Here is an 18,153-nt window from a genome sequence, read left to right on the forward strand (position 1 = left end):
TAAGGTATCTTAAGTGTGCGTAATGGACCAGATTTTATATCTAGTCTAATCTCATCATATTGATGAAGGCTTTTGACTGTGTGAACTGACAAAATAATGTTTTTACTGCTGATGGTGTTGGGTTTATCATAGGAAGACAGCCTCACAGTGGGCTTAGTGACAGAAGGGATAGAGAACAGGTTAAGGGAAACCCTCAAGTAAAACTTAAGGATAAGATATATGGTTGTTGTTTTCACAAACTAATTCAGAATGTCCTCGCAGATGGTGGTTATGGATCTCCAAGTATAGCGCTGAATACTACCTTCATTCTATTTTCTGCCTGTGTTTGTGGAGTCAGGTCTCAATTAGAACAATCTTGATGTCAACTAGGAGCTATCATTTTGCAGATCTGGAAGGTCTTTGTGGCAATATCTGTGATGGGCTTCCCTATGACAGCTGCATGCTAATCCTGCTTGCTACCAATCTAATGTGTAGTACTGTGCAGATCAGACGGTGTGTGGCAGACTTGCAAAAGTGTAGATGCAGCCTCAGAAACTAAAGTTGGGCATTGAGTGGTCTTGGCTCCCAAATTGTGCAATAATACAGACTGCATGTTCCTACAAATTGGATTGGTTTGAGTTTATAATAGGGTTTGGGGCCAAGACTATGCTTGAATCCTCACTTGTTTCTATATGTTCTAATTGTTCCCTTTGTTCATTCTGGATTTTTTTGTTGTTCGCAAACTGAGCAGTTGCAATATGTCATTAGCCTGTGGAAACATTGCCCTGTATGGAATGCATATTTAAATTTGAAAGCAGAATTTAGGGTCTGGTTTACATGCTTACATTTGTTTTTCACTTTATAGAGTCAGTGCACGTTTACTCTTTCCATTGATTTTAACACATTGAACCGGCCTTGGAAATGAACATTCTGGCATAGTATTTTAACGCATCTTGGAAAGATTTTCCAGATTGTGTTGACTCATGGTCTGGGGAGCACTGGAGCACTTCACCAGACCTAGTGTTAAAATAGTAGAAAAGTTAAGTCCAGTTGACATGTATAAAACAGGCAAGCAAACAAGTTGTCTAAATGAGTTCTTGGTAACAACAGTATATAATGCTACATAATATGCTCGACAAAATCCAAATGGAATTAAAAATTGACCCTAGTTAATCTAGTTAAACGTCAACAAAGAATGTTAATGTGGTTAGTCAAACTTATTGACACACACAAGGCAAACTTGGATTCTGTGCCTCTCCTGATGGTAGTTAAATTGATATTACTGCTCTTGTGAGTCAAAGCATAAAACTTAAGAGCATAAACAGTCATGCAAGTGCTAGTTGATATGCAGAGGGCCAAATTGCAGCTGCAGGGGAACACATGTGCATCTCTATGAAATGCTGAAAATCAGTATTTTAAACTAATCTTAGAAATCATCCTGCAGTGCACCAGCCAATTGCTCCCCACTCCCATGAGCTAATGCAATATTTAATGTTTTGAGAATGTTATCATAGGTTTTGCACTGACTTACATAACACTGCACTTCATTTGCAGTCTGTGGATGGTTTTGTACTCCAGCTGGGGAGGGCCTCCATGTCGTTTGTAGTCTAAAACGCAGCTGGAGTTTGAAAACATTGATTCCACAGGGTACAAATCTGCATCTGTGGATGAAAGCCTCTTGTTGGCAGACTGCAGCGGCCTGCATTTGCAAGTGCCTTCTTTGCTGCCTCTTTAGTGAATGGATGAAGCTCTTTGCACATGGGCTGTCTCTTGAAACTTTGAAACAATAGCAGTAAAGGTTGCCTTGGGGGGCAACCAAAATTCTGATGCTTCATGTGATGCAATTTAGCCCCATTAGGGTATAACCTCATGATAAATATATGAAGCCAGTTTTGATCTCTGAATGACAGAGGAACAATATCGTAAATATCTTTCTGTCTAATCTTGTGCAAAGGAGACCTGAGTTCAAATTCTTGCTTGCTGTGAAACTCGTCATGTGGCCTTGGGTGAGTCACGCAGCTAACCCACCTCACAGGGTTGTTGTAAGGATTGCATCTAGAGAACCATGCACACTGCTGTTACATCCTTGGAAGAAGGTTTCAGTTTGGTATCTGTGTTGGTCTGCAGTAGAAGAGCAAGATTTGGGTCCAGTAGCACCTTAAAGACCAACTAGATTTCCAGAGTATAAGCTTTTGAGAGTCAAATGGAGCTAGCTGGACTCAAATCTTGCTCATTTTTGGAAGAAGAGGATGATAAAATGTGATGAATAAAGAGTGCCTGCGAGCAAAGGGGCAGGAAACAACATATTCACAAACTGCACCACACATTAATGTAAGCAGAGGAAGCCCTGCTTTGAGGCGGACACCTCAGCTGGCCTGAGACTGAGAGGTCTGATGCGTGGGGAACTGGGACGTTCTCTTGTACTGGCTTAATTGAAATGAATGGGAGATGTGCCAGAGTTCGTGTTTCAGTGAGGCCTTACAATGGAGAGTTTCCTGCCTGATTCTGCTCAAAAGACATTCGTTTGGCACCAAATAATCTAGGTCTTAGACTGGGTATAATGGCGTTTCAGAACCCCTTTATTGTTAGAGGGTCCAAATATCCACAGACAGTGTGGGACTGTGATGCTGTTATTTTGCCATCTCCTCCCTCCACTCTGCTGTTTGCTTCCCCCCCCCCACCCCCCGCCCCCTCCCCGCCTAAATGAATACTGTAAGCTATGGTGCTCCATAAAGCATTGCATTATGGAAATTTTAGCCATGTAAAGCACATGACAAATATTTTCAAAATATGCCTGTCTTCTTTGAATTACATTGTCTTAATTTCTCAAAATAACTGTGTGCTTGTGTAAGAGTGATGGCAGTTAGTAAAGTTGAAATCTATTCTCCTTGAGACAAGAAGCAGTAGCCACAAGAGGGCAGTGTGTGATAACAGCTGGAGAACGAATGGCAGTGAAGAAGAGTAGTTTTTGCCATGTGTGAACATTAATATTGATGCTGATGTTGTACAGGTGATCCTAAAAATGAAAGATTCTGACAGGCAGGGAGGAGAGATTTTCTGCCTTAGGGTTTTTGAAGAAGGGCCATATGTCCCTGCGTGCTACCTAGGTGTTCTACCTCCATGAATAGACCAAGTATTGCTTGCTTTTGCATCTGATGAAGTGAGTTGTAGTCTGTGAAAGCTGATGCCATAATAAATAAGTAGAACAATAATATTTAAGGTGCTATTGGGCTCATTACGTTTTTGCAGCAGCAGACTAACCTATTGCTTTAAAGATTCTTCTCATTTCATTTACCTTCTTGTTTCACCTTTCTTGTTTTTTTTTAAAGAAGCAAAACCTTGTTTTAATAAGAGGAGCATTCCTGAGGCAATGATCTTCCATGTTCTTGTCTTTGCAATAAAATGCCCATGTGGTAGTTTTCCCTGCATTTTATTTGCCCAAGTCCTCCAGAACTGCTATCCACCCACCAACGCTGCAGGCTCTTGTGTGGGCTTTCCTTTTTAAAGTAGGCAATTGATATATCACTATCGAATTACCTTACAAAGAGATATCAATTTCCAATTTTAAGCTGTAGTGATAGGTCAATTATTTATTTTATTTATTTATTTTATCATATTTATATTCCGCCCTCCCCGCTAGCAGGCTCAGGGCGGATAACAGCATTAAAAACATTTAAAACATTTCATTAAACATTATCATAAAACGTTAAAAGCATTATATAAAGATATTAAAAATAGCAGCACTCTTTTTTTTTTAGTGGCGATTACAGAAAGTGCAGCAGTGCAATTGAAACATGGCAGCAGCTTATAACTAACATATCACTATAGTTTAAAATTGGTAATGACATATTACTTTAGCTTGATCTCTCTCTCTCTCTCTCTCTCTCTCTCTGCATGTATGTATGTCAGTTACTGCTTAACAAACACACACAAAGCCCGCTGGTGGTAGCAGTAGGTGGCAATGGCGGCTAAGGGATACCAAGGCAAGGAAAATGGTACGAATGTGGGTGAACCTGAAAAAATGCACACCTTTCCATCCATAGAGTATGTGAAGGCTCCTTAACCAATCTTTTCCAAACCAAGTCTGGGAAAGATCACAGCAGAATGGGGGAGACTGATTAGGGGATGTCATGTGGATGCTCCAAGAAAACTCTCACTCCATTTTAAACAACAAACTGAACCAAACTTCCACATGGAAGCAGCCAAGATTGAGGATGACACAAAGCCACTTAGCTGGGCTGCTTATATGCATTGAGTGTCTGTGTATCATACCCTGGAATTCTAGTTGGTCTTTAAGGTGCTATTGGACTCAAATCTTGCTCTTCTACTACAGATCAACACGGCTACTTGCCTTACACTATGTTGTTGTGTACTTCATTGAAATAAATTCTTCAAACAGAGAGTATTTTTACCCAAACAACTTAAGTGTCACCTTACAACACTAAAACTGAGCAATGAAGGTGAACTTGATCTTAAGTAGATTTTTGCCGGTACCTTTATTTTTAAGTGGGTAGAAACATTCTTCAGAGCTTGTGTGTATTTGGGGCACAAGTGTAGCTGGTTACTGAGATGTTTGTGAAAATGTTTTTTTAATGGGGAATCAGGTGAATTTGGCAGAGCAAAGGTTGCATTTCAAACTTTATGTAGCAACTTGAATCCCAATGAATGGGTTTGTTTAAATGAGCCAGGATGCTTTGCCGCCCTTTTATAAATACATCCCATAAACACAGTGTTCAAAGAAATGTGTATGAAGGCCATCTTTTAGTTACTTTGCTAAAATAACAATGTACACCTTTAGGGGACTGTTACCTGTTTGTGTGACTCTTTATCTTCAGAATGACTTCCTATTCATGTTTCCCTTGTCTTCTCCATATCCCCAGGAGCATTTTCCTCCATAAATGATTCTGCTCTTCTCCCTTGCGGCCCTTATGCTTATACTGCTTATGTGGTGCTTCCTCTGTCTGTCTTACACAATGGCCAGCTTTTCCATGTTAACATAAGGGAAGCAAACAAAAATGTAAAAAGTACATTCTCAGTGCTGTTGTGAGAAACAAGAATGTTCCAATATCTCATCTAAATTTGCTGGTGCATCTAAGCATGAATATTAACCAGTGGCTGTAGTACAGAATAGGAAGCACTTACCTTTTTTGAATGAAACCACCACTGGCATTTCTTAAGTAAAAGGGACTAGATTTGTTAATGAATTTCAATTATTGAGCTTCTTATTCCAGCTGTTCTTTTTTTCTTTTAGCCTAATGGTATTAATGATTGAATCCAAGAAAGTAGTCTCAAATATCCTGTAATTCCTTGTAGATGGGAGAAGTTATCTCTAGATGGGGGAACCCTGAGATGATAACATCTAAACCTGGATAGCATAAGCAAGCCTTATACCGATCCACTTCTACAGTTGCATTGTTTTTGCTCTTTCCAACGTAATAGCAAGGCTATGTATGAACTTGAAAATAACTTGACTAGAGAACTGGAGGCTGCACATTTATTTGCTTTTGTTTCCGTATTGCAGGTGAAATGGAAAGGAAAGGACTTGTTTGATCTGGTATGTAGGACCTTAGGCCTCCGTGAAACCTGGTTCTTTGGACTGCAGTACATGATCAAGGACACTATGGCCTGGCTCAAAATGGACAAGAAGGTAAAAATGTATCTTTTTCTTCAGCAAATGTGTGCATGTACAGGGGGAGGACTCAGATTATGACAACTAGCCCACCAGGCTGTCAGAGCACCCAGTAATGGATTATTGTTATAGCTAAATGATGTGAAACTGCTTAGTGCCTAAATGGGAGATTGCTGGGAGCTCTAGACAAGTTGGGCTGAGCATTTCCTGAAAGAACAGGATGTCATAGAACATTGGAATCTGCAAAAAAAAAATCTTCGAAGTGCATTGTCTGGCAGATTTGGGGTTTCTTGTAACAGGGAAGTATACAAGTCTGTATTTTGGATGTAGGACTGAAGCAGCCCTGTAGATGAAATCCCTTCATCTTAGAAGTATATCAGTTTTGTGGGCTGTATTCTTATTTGGTGCTAAAATTTTGAACTAATCTTAAAAGACCTTTGCCGTTCTGTGGAATTAGTCCTATTTTAGCATTAATGTAATTAATGGTGTAATGAGTAGTACCGCATTGTTAGGGCCATTCCTTATTTTTTCATTTTGGTGGGTTTAGTTTTTTACCCCCTCCCCTGCTTTATCTTCTTCTAATTTAAATATTCCATCTTTTACTTTGGATATATCATTTTGATTGGAGGTTTTGCTTTATACAACTCTTTAAGGTTTTGAATATTTAGTTTGTATGAATAATTTCATGACACTGTACTTTTGTCAGATATGAATATACTGGCACAGGAGTTCAAACTGCCTAAAGCCAAAACTGATACGCTTACTTGGGTCATTCTGTGTGACTGTGGACATGAGTTTGGAATCTTAAAATTTTGTTATTGGCTTGTTTTTACATATAATAAAGGTACATCTTTTGTGTGCTGCAGTACTTGAATAAATCCAGTTGGCTGATGTGAAATGGCAGCTATTCTGAATGACTAAAACAATGTAACATGAATGGCCTTGTTTTTCTCCCTTTCCTCCTTTGAATAAAGGACATTCACTGATTTTTGCCATTTTCAAATCCCTAATGATTCAATTAAAGATCCGTTACATTAATATACCAGAGCAGTGCTCTCACTTTGCATTTCAAATATTAATGCTTGTGCACTTGAAGTATCCTAAATTTCCAGTTTTGTCATGTTACAAGAAGTAGACTGAATTGTTTTAGATTTGTTAAATTGACATAAATATTTTAAATATTTATGCTAGCCTCAGCTGTATGATTTTCACTGCAGTTCTAAGCAGAGTTAGACCATTGTCTTCAGTGGACTTGGGTGTAACTCTGCCTATGGTTGCATTGTTACATTGTTAAATGTTGTATCTTACTTTTCCAATTGTAATGAGCAACTAAAGAATTAGCTGCTTTAACTTTTAACTATGCTGCAGTTTCTCTGGTAACCATGCAGCCAAATCTTATGCATTTTATTCAGAAGTAATTGAGCAGGACGTTAGTAAGGAAGCTTAGGCTTGTTACTTTAGCAAGTTTCTAAGAAATAGTTTTAAAGGTAGCTGCTAGTTGTAATTAAAGTATAACTTTTGCAAAGCAAATTGTTTAAATACCCAGGATTACTGGACATATCCAGGCTTGGCTAATGGTACAGGTTGCAAGCATACACCTGGTTCCAGTTGTAGTTCAACAACGTTTGGGTTCCAGGTATATATTATTGTATTAGAGAGTTTATTCTCTTTAGTGTGATGTGTTTACATTGCTCATCGAGGCTTCCAGGTGCCTGTTACAAAATCCCCTGAAGTCAGCAGTGTGATGCTAAGCCCTGCGCATGCTGTCCTGGTGACCCAGTGCACTACCCTACCCTGCTGTTTTCTAACAAGGCGCCCCCAGTATCTGAAGTTTTAAGTATATAGAGAAAGACTCTGAGATGGAAGTGCGGAACTTTAAATATCATTGTGTAGAATAGTTCCAAACACTATAAACTTCCAGGTTGTTAACCACTTTCTTTGAGAAATAGTTTTTTTAAAAAAAAGATTTACTGCACAAAATGTTTAGAAATCAGTAGAACACACATAGAGTGGAGAGCAAGCCTGTACTTGCACTGATGGAATAGACTAACAGATATAGCATCTTCTGGGTTTTGAAAAATTTCTTTAAAAGAACCAAATCTGATCCTAAAAAAAAAAAAACCCTTCTAAATCTTGGCTTCCATTAGTCATCTTCACAGCTGAAAAGTTTCTAGATAACATTGTTTGGTTTAAGGGCTGTCTACATTTCCATATATAAGTCCTGCTTGTTAGAATACCTGTAGCACAGCTGTAACTGCAAAGTGGCAGAGGGTGGCAGGCAGGACAGAGGTGCTGAACCCTCCCCATCCCTCATTATGCTCTCACAGCTCCTTTCATGCTGTGTTTCTTCTTGCTGGGTTCTGTGACTAGAAGTAAGCCAGACTGGGAAAAGTGCACTGGGGTGGGGGCTGGTTTGGGGACCACCCTTGTTTTCAGTTTTAAATCATCCTCTAACTTGCTTTACAGCTAGTGGTACAACCCCATGTTTTAAAACAAAAAGTCTATGCCACCATCATGCGTTATTTATTAACAAATATTTTACCATGCCTTTCTGCCCTCACAGGGCCATGAAGGTGGTTAATCAATTTATAATATACAAATTAAAATATTTTAAAAGCCATAAAAACTAACACATAAATGCATCATTAAAACCATTTAAAACCTAAATACAAAAGACAAAAGATACAAAAGACAAAAACAACAATAAAAGTATCGGTGGGAGAGAGGAGGGGTCACTGAGGGAATGTCAACAGAAGGGGACAGGCAAATCTCCCGTGGGAGAGAGTTCTGGAGTTTTGGTGCCATGACCAAGAAGACCCTCTCCTGGTTTGCCACCCACCTATCTTGGCACCCAGAGTAAGGGCTCCAAAGATGACTGCAGTGGTCGGGTAGGTTCATAAGGTAGTAGGTGGTCCTTCAGGTATGTTGGTCCCAAACAATATAGGTCTTCAAACGTCAGTGCCAGCATCTTGAATTGGGTCCAGTAACAAATTGAGAGCCAGTATAGATGAGCCAAGACTGGAGTGATACGTTCCCTGTAAACCACCAGTCAACATCCTGGCTGCAGCATTCTCCACCAATTGATGGTTCCAAACACTTTTCAGGGGCAGCCACATGTAGAGCACATTGCAGTAATCTAATCTAGATGTAGCCAGGGTGTGTACTACAGTTCAGATCTTCGTGCTCAGGAAAGGCTGCAGCTGACTAATCAGTTGAAGCTGGCACAAGGTACCCCTGGCCACAGCTGCCACTTGCTAATCCATCAGTAGGCCTGGGTCCAAGAGCAACCCAAACTACAGACCTGTTCCTTCAAGGGGAATTCAACTCCATCCAGAATGGGTGATGCCTTAAATCCTGGGTCGGACCTTCAGCTCACAAGACCTTGCGTCTTGTTGGGATTAACCCTCAGTTTATTCCCAACAAGATGGAAGTGTTACTGATGAACAGAAGGACTGATTCAAGATTTAAGGTGTCACTTGTTGTGGATGAGGGTGCTCCCCTAAGATTTCTTAGCAAGAACTGTGGGTATTTAAGAGTCTAAGAAGAGCCAAATTCAAATTCAGCTGGACAGAAAAATAATCTTTGGTTGCAGGCACAGGTTACAGCATGCTCTGTGCTGTGGTGTGTTATTGCCTTTGCATGACAGTGTTCTTCAGGGTGGGTCACTGAGAAGGGCAACATCTGAACTATAATAAAGAAAATCTGTGTAGTTTTGGAGAGATTAAATGAAGCTCTAATCCTGCAGGTCCTGGACCATGACGTCCCCAAGGAGGAGCCAGTCACTTTTCACTTCCTAGCCAAATTTTATCCAGAGAATGCTGAGGAGGAGCTTGTTCAAGAGATAACTCAGCACTTATTCTTTCTTCAGGTAAGTGACTTTGTAGAGGAGCCTGGAGGCTTGGCCAGCCCAGTGGGAATTAAACTGCAGGAGAAATTCTTTTAGGGTGAAACAGAAGTTTGTATTTTTCAGTCCTATCAAGGAAACTGCTACTAGATTTGTTGAAGATGTCAGGTGACTTTGAAGAATTAATTATGTGACCTTTGGTGCATGTATAGCCTGAAGAACCTGATTACTAGAACAGCCTACCAAGGCCATGTGTTGGATCCTACAGCTCTTTTCTACCAACAATGAAAGGCTTTTTTCTCCTTCAAAGGAATCCTTTCTCCATCAGAAGAAGTCATTCTCTGTTGGAGGAAGTCTTTCTCCCTTGAATGAAAACTTAGCAGAAGAGAATCACAGGCTCTCAATGTAGTCTTAAAGCAGGTGATGAGTCATCAAGACATTCCAGGATGGTGCTGATTCTGCCAATATCAGGCTTGCTCAGGGTAACGGACTGTGAGCCACACATTAAGACCCAAGAGCCCAGGCTTCAAATAACTGTGAAAGTGGAGGGTTATCTGCTCAGCCCAGGTCTGACTCAGCTTGTCTTGAGTCTTGGGTTGCAAATTTATTCCAAAAGGAGCAGCTCACAACTCATCCTATTTGCTTTGCAGGTACAGGAGTATTTCTAACTAGTCTTAGGGGAGTCTTAAAATATGATCAAGGCTCAGACTTTTAATCATGAATAACTGAGTATAGCCAACTAATATGGAGCCAAAGTAAAATTTGGTAACTTCAGTATTAATGTCAGATGTTACACATTGATTTTTTTTTAAAAGGCACAGGAGCCAGTCAATCCAAATTGATGGGGTTTTGGTACCATTCAAGAATATTTTCTGTTGTGTTTATTGAATAAGGATTTTTACTTTTGACTTTGGAAGTGTTTGCACAAGTTTCACTCAGTGGAGGAATAACAATAACAACAACAATAAAATCTATTTATATGCCATCCTTTAGGACAATTTAATGCCCACTCAGAGTGGTTTACAAGGTGTGTTGTTACTATTCTCACAACAATTACCTTGTGAGGTGGGTAGGGCTGAGAGAGCTCTGAGAAGCTGTGATTGACCCAAGGTCACCCAGCTGGCTTCAAGCAGAGGAGTGGGGAATCAAACCTGGTTCTCCAGATTAGAGTCCTGCACTCTTAACCACTACACCAAACTGGCTGAAGCCCCTTTTATAATCTTCTTTTATGGGTGATGATGGAATCTTGAAGTATGCAAATGTAAGAATTGTAATTAAAAATTAACAGTTTGGCAGGCAGCTGCTATTAGAACCAACTATGGATATTTTCTGGGGTTGCCATATGTAGCAGTGTTATTTCTGCTTGAATGTTTTGTTCAGGTAAAGAAGCAGATCTTAGATGAGAAGATCTACTGTCCACCTGAGGCATCTGTTCTCCTTGCCTCCTATGCAGTCCAAGCAAAGGTAGGTGCTTAACCGACTTTTCCTCCTCCCATTCTGGGTTAGATTATATTCTGTCTTTTCCCCCTTTAACCTCTTAAGTGTCATGTCCTGGCACATGCTTTGATGGTTTTGTCTCTGTGGAAAATGATAGTGGGATGTTGTCATTTACCAGAGATTATTATTTGCCTACTGTTTTTGAGGTTCCAGTCCAGAAGACACAATAACAAGAGCAGGACATTGCATGAGTATTTTACCATGCATAATATGGACTTGATATGTGTGACTGAAACCTGGGTGGGAGAAGGCAAGACAGTTGCCTTAAAGGAACTGATGCCCCCCCCCCAGGTTTCTCGGTCCTTCATCAGTCCCAAACAAGTGGTCAAGGGGGAGAGGTGGCGATGCTCATTTGAGAGTCTTTCTCCTTCAGGCCGCTCCCCACCCCAAAGATTGCTGGCATTGATTGTGTGGGCCTGGTGTGGGGTGCTGAGGAGAGTTTGGTGATCTGTCTGGTGTACCAACAGCCTAGTGCACTAGCTGTAGAATCTAGTGCACTAGGCTGTTGGTACACCAGACGGTATACCAGGGTGCAACCCTGACAAATCTATTGGAAGCTATGACTGGCTGGGCCTTGGAGTATCCCAGGCTATTAGTTCTGGGGGACTTCAGTGTTCATGTCGATGAAGCCACCTCATCACAGGCTGTGGACCTGGTGTCTTCCATGGCAGCACTGGGACTCTCCCAGTTTGTATCAGCTCTCAATCATCAAGCGGGCCACACGCTGGATCTGATCTTTGGAAGGGGGATTTATGTCACCTGGACGTGATTGAAGCGGTGCCATGGTTGGACCACTTCATCTTGAAGGCTTGTCTGGACATACCAGCCCCCCCTGCATAGGCGGAGAGCAGATTTATGCTCGCCCGTGGAGACTGATGGATCCCATTGGATTCCAGACTGCTCTGCGGGACCCGATGCCACCTGGTGGTTTGTTGGATGTGCTGGTGGAGGACTGGTACTCCTGTCTTTCTGAAGCCATTGACGAGATTGCCCCCCGTTGCCCTCTTCGCCCCTGTATTAAGCTGGCACCCTGGTATACCGAAGAGCTGCGTCGGATGAACGGAAGCTGAGATGGTTTGAGCAAGCGTGGAGGCAGAATCCAGATGAAGAGGAAAGAACATCTTATAGGATGCTTATGAAAGCCTATGAGGTGGCAGTGAAGGCAACGAAGAGAGAATATTATGCTGCCTCCATTGCGTCTGCGAGCTCACGCCCGGCACAATTGTTTAAAATTGTTTGGTCTTTGGTCTCCCTATCGCAGGGAGACTGTAAAATTAATAATTCGAATATTAGCTGTGAGGCCTTTGGGAACTATTTCGCAGGCAAAATCTTGTCTCTCTGCCATAACCTACCAGCCACAACTGACACAGTAAGGGAACTGGAGGCCCCTTGGCCATCTTCTGGACTTATGTTAGATCATTTCAGTCTGCTCTCCCAGGACGAGGTTGACAGGACCCTGCAGGTGGTGCAGCCTACTACCTGCCCCTTGGACCCTTGCCCATTGTGGCTGGTGAAGGCCAGCATTGATGGGCTTTGAGTTCCCTTGGAGGCCATTGTTAATGTCTCCTTAAGCTCAGGAGTCTTTCCTGGAGCCTTGAAGGAAGCAGTGGTTGGCCTCTCCTGAAAAAAACATCTTTGGACCCCACCAACCCATCCAGTTACCACTTGGTTTTGAACCTCCCGTTTCTGGACAAGGTGATTGAGCAGGCAGTGGCGGAACAGCTACAGGAGTTCCTGAAGGATTCCTCTGTCCTGGGTTCCTTCCAGTCCCGTTTCTGTTTTATTGTATATTTTAAAATGTTGTGATAGACTCTGAGCCCACTTGTGGGCAGAGAGGAATAGAAAGCAAATTAACGAAACGATTAAATAAATAAATAAATCGATTGTTCCTGAATAAGGGTGTGTGATTCACGTTTCCGATTTGGGAAAAATACCTGAATTGGACCTGATTTGCAAAGAATTGCGATTTCCGAAATGGCCCAAGTGTACTGGGGCTGTTTTGGAAACCCCGAATCAAAGATTCTTGAAGCTATTTGTATAGCTTCGGGAAGCTTCGGGTCAAGGGGTTGAATTGCCCCTCTCCATGCCGCTGCACAGCAGCATGGAGAGGGGCATTTCATCTTCACATCAGCTGCTTGTCAGGGGTCTCCCCGACAAGTGGCTGAACGCAGCCTGCCGGGGTGAAATGCCCCTCTCCCTGCCGCTGTGCAGCAGCATGAAGAGGGTCATTTAAATCCTTGAATCAGCCGCTCGTCAGGGATTTCCCCAACAAGTGGCTGAGTGCAGCCTACCACGGTGAAATGCACCTCTCCCTGCTGCTGCACAGCGGCAGGGAGAGGGGCATTTCACCCCTGAATCAGCCTGCAGGAGTGAAATGTTCCTTTCCCTGTCACTGTGAAGTTCCTTTCCCTATCACTGGCCAGGCAGCTGATCCAAGGGGGGGGGGAGAAATGCCCTTTCCCCGCCGCTTTACAGTGACAAGGAAAGGAAAATTTAAATGCCGTTCCCCTGTTGCTGCGACGCGGTGGGGAAAGGGCATTCCCCCCTTGGATCAGCAGCTTGCCAAGCCGCTGATGGAAGCCGTCCAGGGTTTATAATGCCCCTTTCCATGCCACTACACAGCGGCATGGGAAGGGGCATTTAAACCTCAGGATCAGCTGTTTGGCAGGGAAATCCCTGCCTGCACAGAAGCACGGAAAGGGGCATTTAAAATCCTGGGATCAGCAGTTTGGTGGGGAAATCCCCGCCAAGCAGCTTTTGGCAGGGGTTTAAATACCCCTTTCCAGGGCCAGGTAAGTGGGGTGGGGGGTGTTGGTGGTGGGAGTGGAGGGGCTGGAAGCTTCCCCCCTCACTTCAGTATGCTCTGAATCTTTAGGGAGCATACCAAAGCGCTTTAAATACCCGGATCCGAAGCGCCTTGCCACTTAGGGTTTTGGGTGTTTACGAAGTTTTTTCCTGCTTCGGATAAACTGAAGCAGGAAACCCGAATTTTTTTCTGGTGCACACCCCTATTCCTGAACTGAAACTCCCAGACTCTGGAAACTTTTGGCACTCAAATGTCACGTTGTTGTGACTTTTGTCTCATCTATTAAGACTTTTCAAGGACCATTTAATAAATTTGAGGGGATGCAGCTTCCAAATAACGTTTAGAAAAGGTAGCACAGTGGACCCCCAAGTTGTTGTCTGGCATATTCGTGACAAGCCGTTCTAAATTAATTGGCTGAATTTCAAGCTATATTTTCAATGAAGCTTTTGAGGACAAATTGCTCATCGGAGGTGTACATTTGTGATCATACTCAAACCTTTGCTTTGTGCCATCTTGTGGAATGAGCTTTGTCACTGGTGTGATATGACTTTGCTCTTGTCTTCCTTGATGACTTCTTTGATTGCAATCATACAGGGAGTGGTGATGGATTTGTTCATTGCCTCTCTAATGTTCACAGCTCCTCCATTCACTGACTGCTTTGTACTCTGCCTTCTTGCGTCATCTCACCTTTGTTCAAACAAAAAAGGCACTACTGGTGGCGGTGTAGTTATGTAGTAAAATGATGTTCTAGACACACAAATATTGATAAATGGTTATTTTTATCGAGTCATATTCTTTGTGGTCCTTGTAAGTGGTGACTAATGCACCTTATCTTTTACCTTAAAATTAAATGCTGTGATTTTGTGTAGTGAGCTACCCAGCTGGGGCAGATGAATCTCTTAATAAGTCTTCACAAAGGAGTGTATTGTATTGAACACCCACTGGCCGTCTTGCTATTAAACGGAATGGGTGAGCATTTGTCTTGTGGTTTTGCTGTACCTGCATTATGTTCTCAAGCAGGAGGTGTGTAGAACAACTTTAATTGGCAAGAAAACAGCTTTGCATAGCAGCCTATGCCCATTCTACCCGTTGAGCTCAGAAACTGTTGTTACACTATTGCATAAGATGTTTTTTCTTATAAGTGAGCTCTTGCCTGTTATTGACTGTCCACATGCTTGGGAATATGATATTACCTCGTGTTTCATTGGGAAACTGTACATAGGGATCATTTTCAGAGTTCGTTAAGTCTAGTTGCATGCTTGCTGGAGACAAGCACCCCTACCTCATGGATTCCCTTTCCACCTTGGTGATTTTTACAGAACAGTGGAAGGGAGGGGAACTATCCTGAGGGTTTTGTAACGATCATAAATAATAACTGGCTAGCTAATCAAAAGGCAAAAAGGGCCAGTGATGACAACTAACGGAAAGAATTGTTTAAGTAAGGTACAAAATTGGAATGGTCAAGTCTCAAGGTAATTAGTGATGGAATATCAATTTTTGAATCTTTGTTTATGTAAACAAGGCTCTCCTGGACCTCAGGTTCCCTATTTTGGTCTTCTTGTTTCTCATCTATTGTTTTAGACTGAAGTCAGTGCCAGCTAAAGGAACTGACTGAAGGTTCAGGAATTGAATTCTGAGCCTACTTTTGCCCAATCATGGCTATGTGTGCTGGACTATCTTAAGAATTATAGGAGTTCCAGGAGGAGAGTCCCCTTTCATTAGTCTGCTGTGGTATTTCTGTCTTGTTGGGCAAGAGGCAGTGTGTCCTCCCCCAGTTATTGAAAAGGGTGGTAGCTGTAGGAACTACACATCATCATTGCTCTCAACGACTGTACTTCTCTTTCTGTCCTTCATCTTTGACCTAACCACAATTCTTGGGGTAAGAATTCATAGGGCAGGAAAGGAGATTTCTTCTCTTATTGTTTGTTGCCGGCTAATGTTATAGAAAAATGATTTGTTTTTGGAAATATAATGAAAACGACGAGTCTTACTTTATAGAAGAATCAAAATACGCACAAATTTCAATTAACTAACCACACTACTTGAAGATATCTATGTATCTGTGTCCACCCATATGTATAGAATGGGACAGTGTCATGGCAGCTAGTGGATTTAAGCCCATTTGGAGGGTAGGAACTGTGGTCTTGTTCTGGGATGTTGAAGTAATCCCCTAGCATTTCTGAGCAGGGCAGCACATTGTTTCTGAACTACAACATATTATGAGCATATATCCAACTTGTGAAGTCTTCCCTGGAGAAGCTGCATTCTGTCTCTGAAACTGTAAAATTAGAGCTTTCTTCCTGTGTCAGGCATGGCAGGCTTAATTTGAAACGTTCAGCCATGAAACGCTCAGCCATGAAGGGTCCTAGTGAGAGAAGCAGCCCTTGTTTCTTGTTGGCCTCACTAACAAACGATACCATGATGAAACGTGTTGCCACCTATGCAGTGGCATTCTTGGTTTCAGGGAATATTTGACAACTTCTTAAAAAAGGAATATTTTAAAATATTTGATTGTGATCAAATAGTAGGCAACTAGCTAATTGATGTGCCCGCCTTACGTGGAAATTAATTTGTCCCTCGTCTTAGAATTCTGTGCCTGAAATAATCTAATCCTCTGTGGTAATAAAAATAATATAGTACTGTTGAGGTATTTGAAATTTTACAGAATAACTCAAGTGAAAAAGAAGTCCCTGTTCCAAAGAGCCTGCAGTCTAGAAAGAGGTAGTGGGAAGCAAGGGATCAAGGGAATTACGCACATATAATTCGAATCCAATTCATTTGTCTTTGAGGTCAGAAAGGCTTTTCAGAGAAAGTAGTTTTTGAGCAATACACACACTGTATTTTGCAAATTCTTTGCCATCCTGACCATTTCCCAGCACTGGGCATATGTTTGTTTTGAGCAGCAAATGTTTAAAAAAATAAATAAAGACCATTTCTCACAGAAATAAACATTCAAAAGAATTTTTCTGAAAATTGAGAGTCATTGTAAGTATTTATGCTTGTTGCAGCATCTTGGATTTTGTACCACCCTGATTCCTGCCAATGTTTTTTCCTGTTATTTGTTATTTCTAAAACTAATAACACTTAGTTACCTCGAATATAAATGAAAACAAAATTTATGTGTTACAAGGAAAACCAGATGTCTGGGTGGTAGAGAAACAATCTACAAGTATAAACAGAAACATGAATCAGTGTTCATTCAAGAAGAACCATTTTCCTGACACTTAAAAGACCTAATTTAATTGAAAAGCTTTTTATGTTTTTTCTTTTTAAATTTGTTAGATAATTTGAACCAGCATCTCTTGAAATATTTATGCTATTCATGATTTCTGTGGGGGGTGGAAATGACTTGTTTAATTTTTCATTTAGGTTTATTCTTGTTAAATCACAAACTCATAAGTAAGAATGACAACTGATTAAATATTTTTTTAAAAATGGTTTGGCTTTTCACCTGTCAATGAAATTCATATTCATTTATTGAAAAACCTTGATGAATGTACTTCTTTCAAGTTCTTGAAGGAAGACTGCAATTTTTCTTAGGTGCCTCTGATAGTTAAATGAGGCTACCACTAAACTAATGCCTAGAAGGAATAGCTTGTTTTAGTTATTTTGCTAAATTTAGAAGCATAAAATATAGAATGTGCCTTAGGTGTACTGTCATACCAAGGGTTACACAGCTGCAGTAATAAACAAGTTTAAGGCCCACCAGTATTGGGCATCCTTAGAGCCAAACTAGATGTTATGGCAACCATGGACCAAACCTGTGGCCATCAATGCCATTTTGGAGAATAATTTGGCATTCAAAAAGTTCTATGAGGGGGCGTGCAGCATGGTGGGACCTAGTGATCTTGTTTCCCTCCAAGTGCCAAAACCTACCCCCCACCACTATGGATTGGGCCCTTGCAGCATTTTTAAACAGCCAAATTTTTCTCTAAAATATTGTCAGCAGCCATGGGTTGGTCCTGTTTGGCTTCTAGTTAATTGCTGTTTTTACTGCTAAATGAAAAGGCATAGCCATTTCATCTAAAGAAGGGAAAGAAGGGGAGAAATGATCTTTCATAGCTGTATTTTTTATTACATTTGGTGTAGAATGGAGAGTGTTAGGCCATTATGTCTCTACGGTCTTTATGACAGAAGTCACTCTTGAAGTCCAGAATCTACTGTGCTTCTAAAGGCTGGTTCATACTGCCAGTAGCCCCAGAGCAAAAACCTTGAAAGAATGCAAGGATAGCCACCCAACTGCTAATCAAGTAGCTTTTGCACTATTGTGACAATCAGCCATTTTGGGGTGGGGTGGGGGGAATTGTACTCATAGTTATTGTGGGCACTAAAAACCTCACAAATCTGTCTGAGGCTACTGGTTGCCAACCTCCTCAGACATTCATGGTGGCTGTTGGA

The 18,153-nt window shown here is 41.5% G+C and overlaps 1 protein-coding gene across 7 annotated transcripts in view; it reads left to right on the top strand.

Moving 5' to 3' along the window:
* The window catches only part of NF2 (NF2, moesin-ezrin-radixin like (MERLIN) tumor suppressor), an 85,730-nt gene that overhangs the window by 12,411 nt on the left and 55,166 nt on the right, over nucleotides 1-18,153 (top strand). For all 7 annotated transcript variants that reach the window (XM_054996096.1, XM_054996090.1, XM_054996093.1 and 4 more), the window contains 3 exons: nucleotides 5,501-5,626; nucleotides 9,354-9,476; nucleotides 10,833-10,916. In XM_054996096.1, the coding sequence (XP_054852071.1) occupies nucleotides 5,501-5,626; nucleotides 9,354-9,476; nucleotides 10,833-10,916 (333 nt within the window). The remainder of the gene's footprint in view (nucleotides 1-5,500; nucleotides 5,627-9,353; nucleotides 9,477-10,832; nucleotides 10,917-18,153) is intronic.

The sequence above is a fragment of the Eublepharis macularius genome, chromosome 13 (assembly GCF_028583425.1).
Source record: "Eublepharis macularius isolate TG4126 chromosome 13, MPM_Emac_v1.0, whole genome shotgun sequence".
Classification (NCBI taxonomy): Eukaryota; Metazoa; Chordata; class Lepidosauria; order Squamata; family Eublepharidae; genus Eublepharis; species Eublepharis macularius.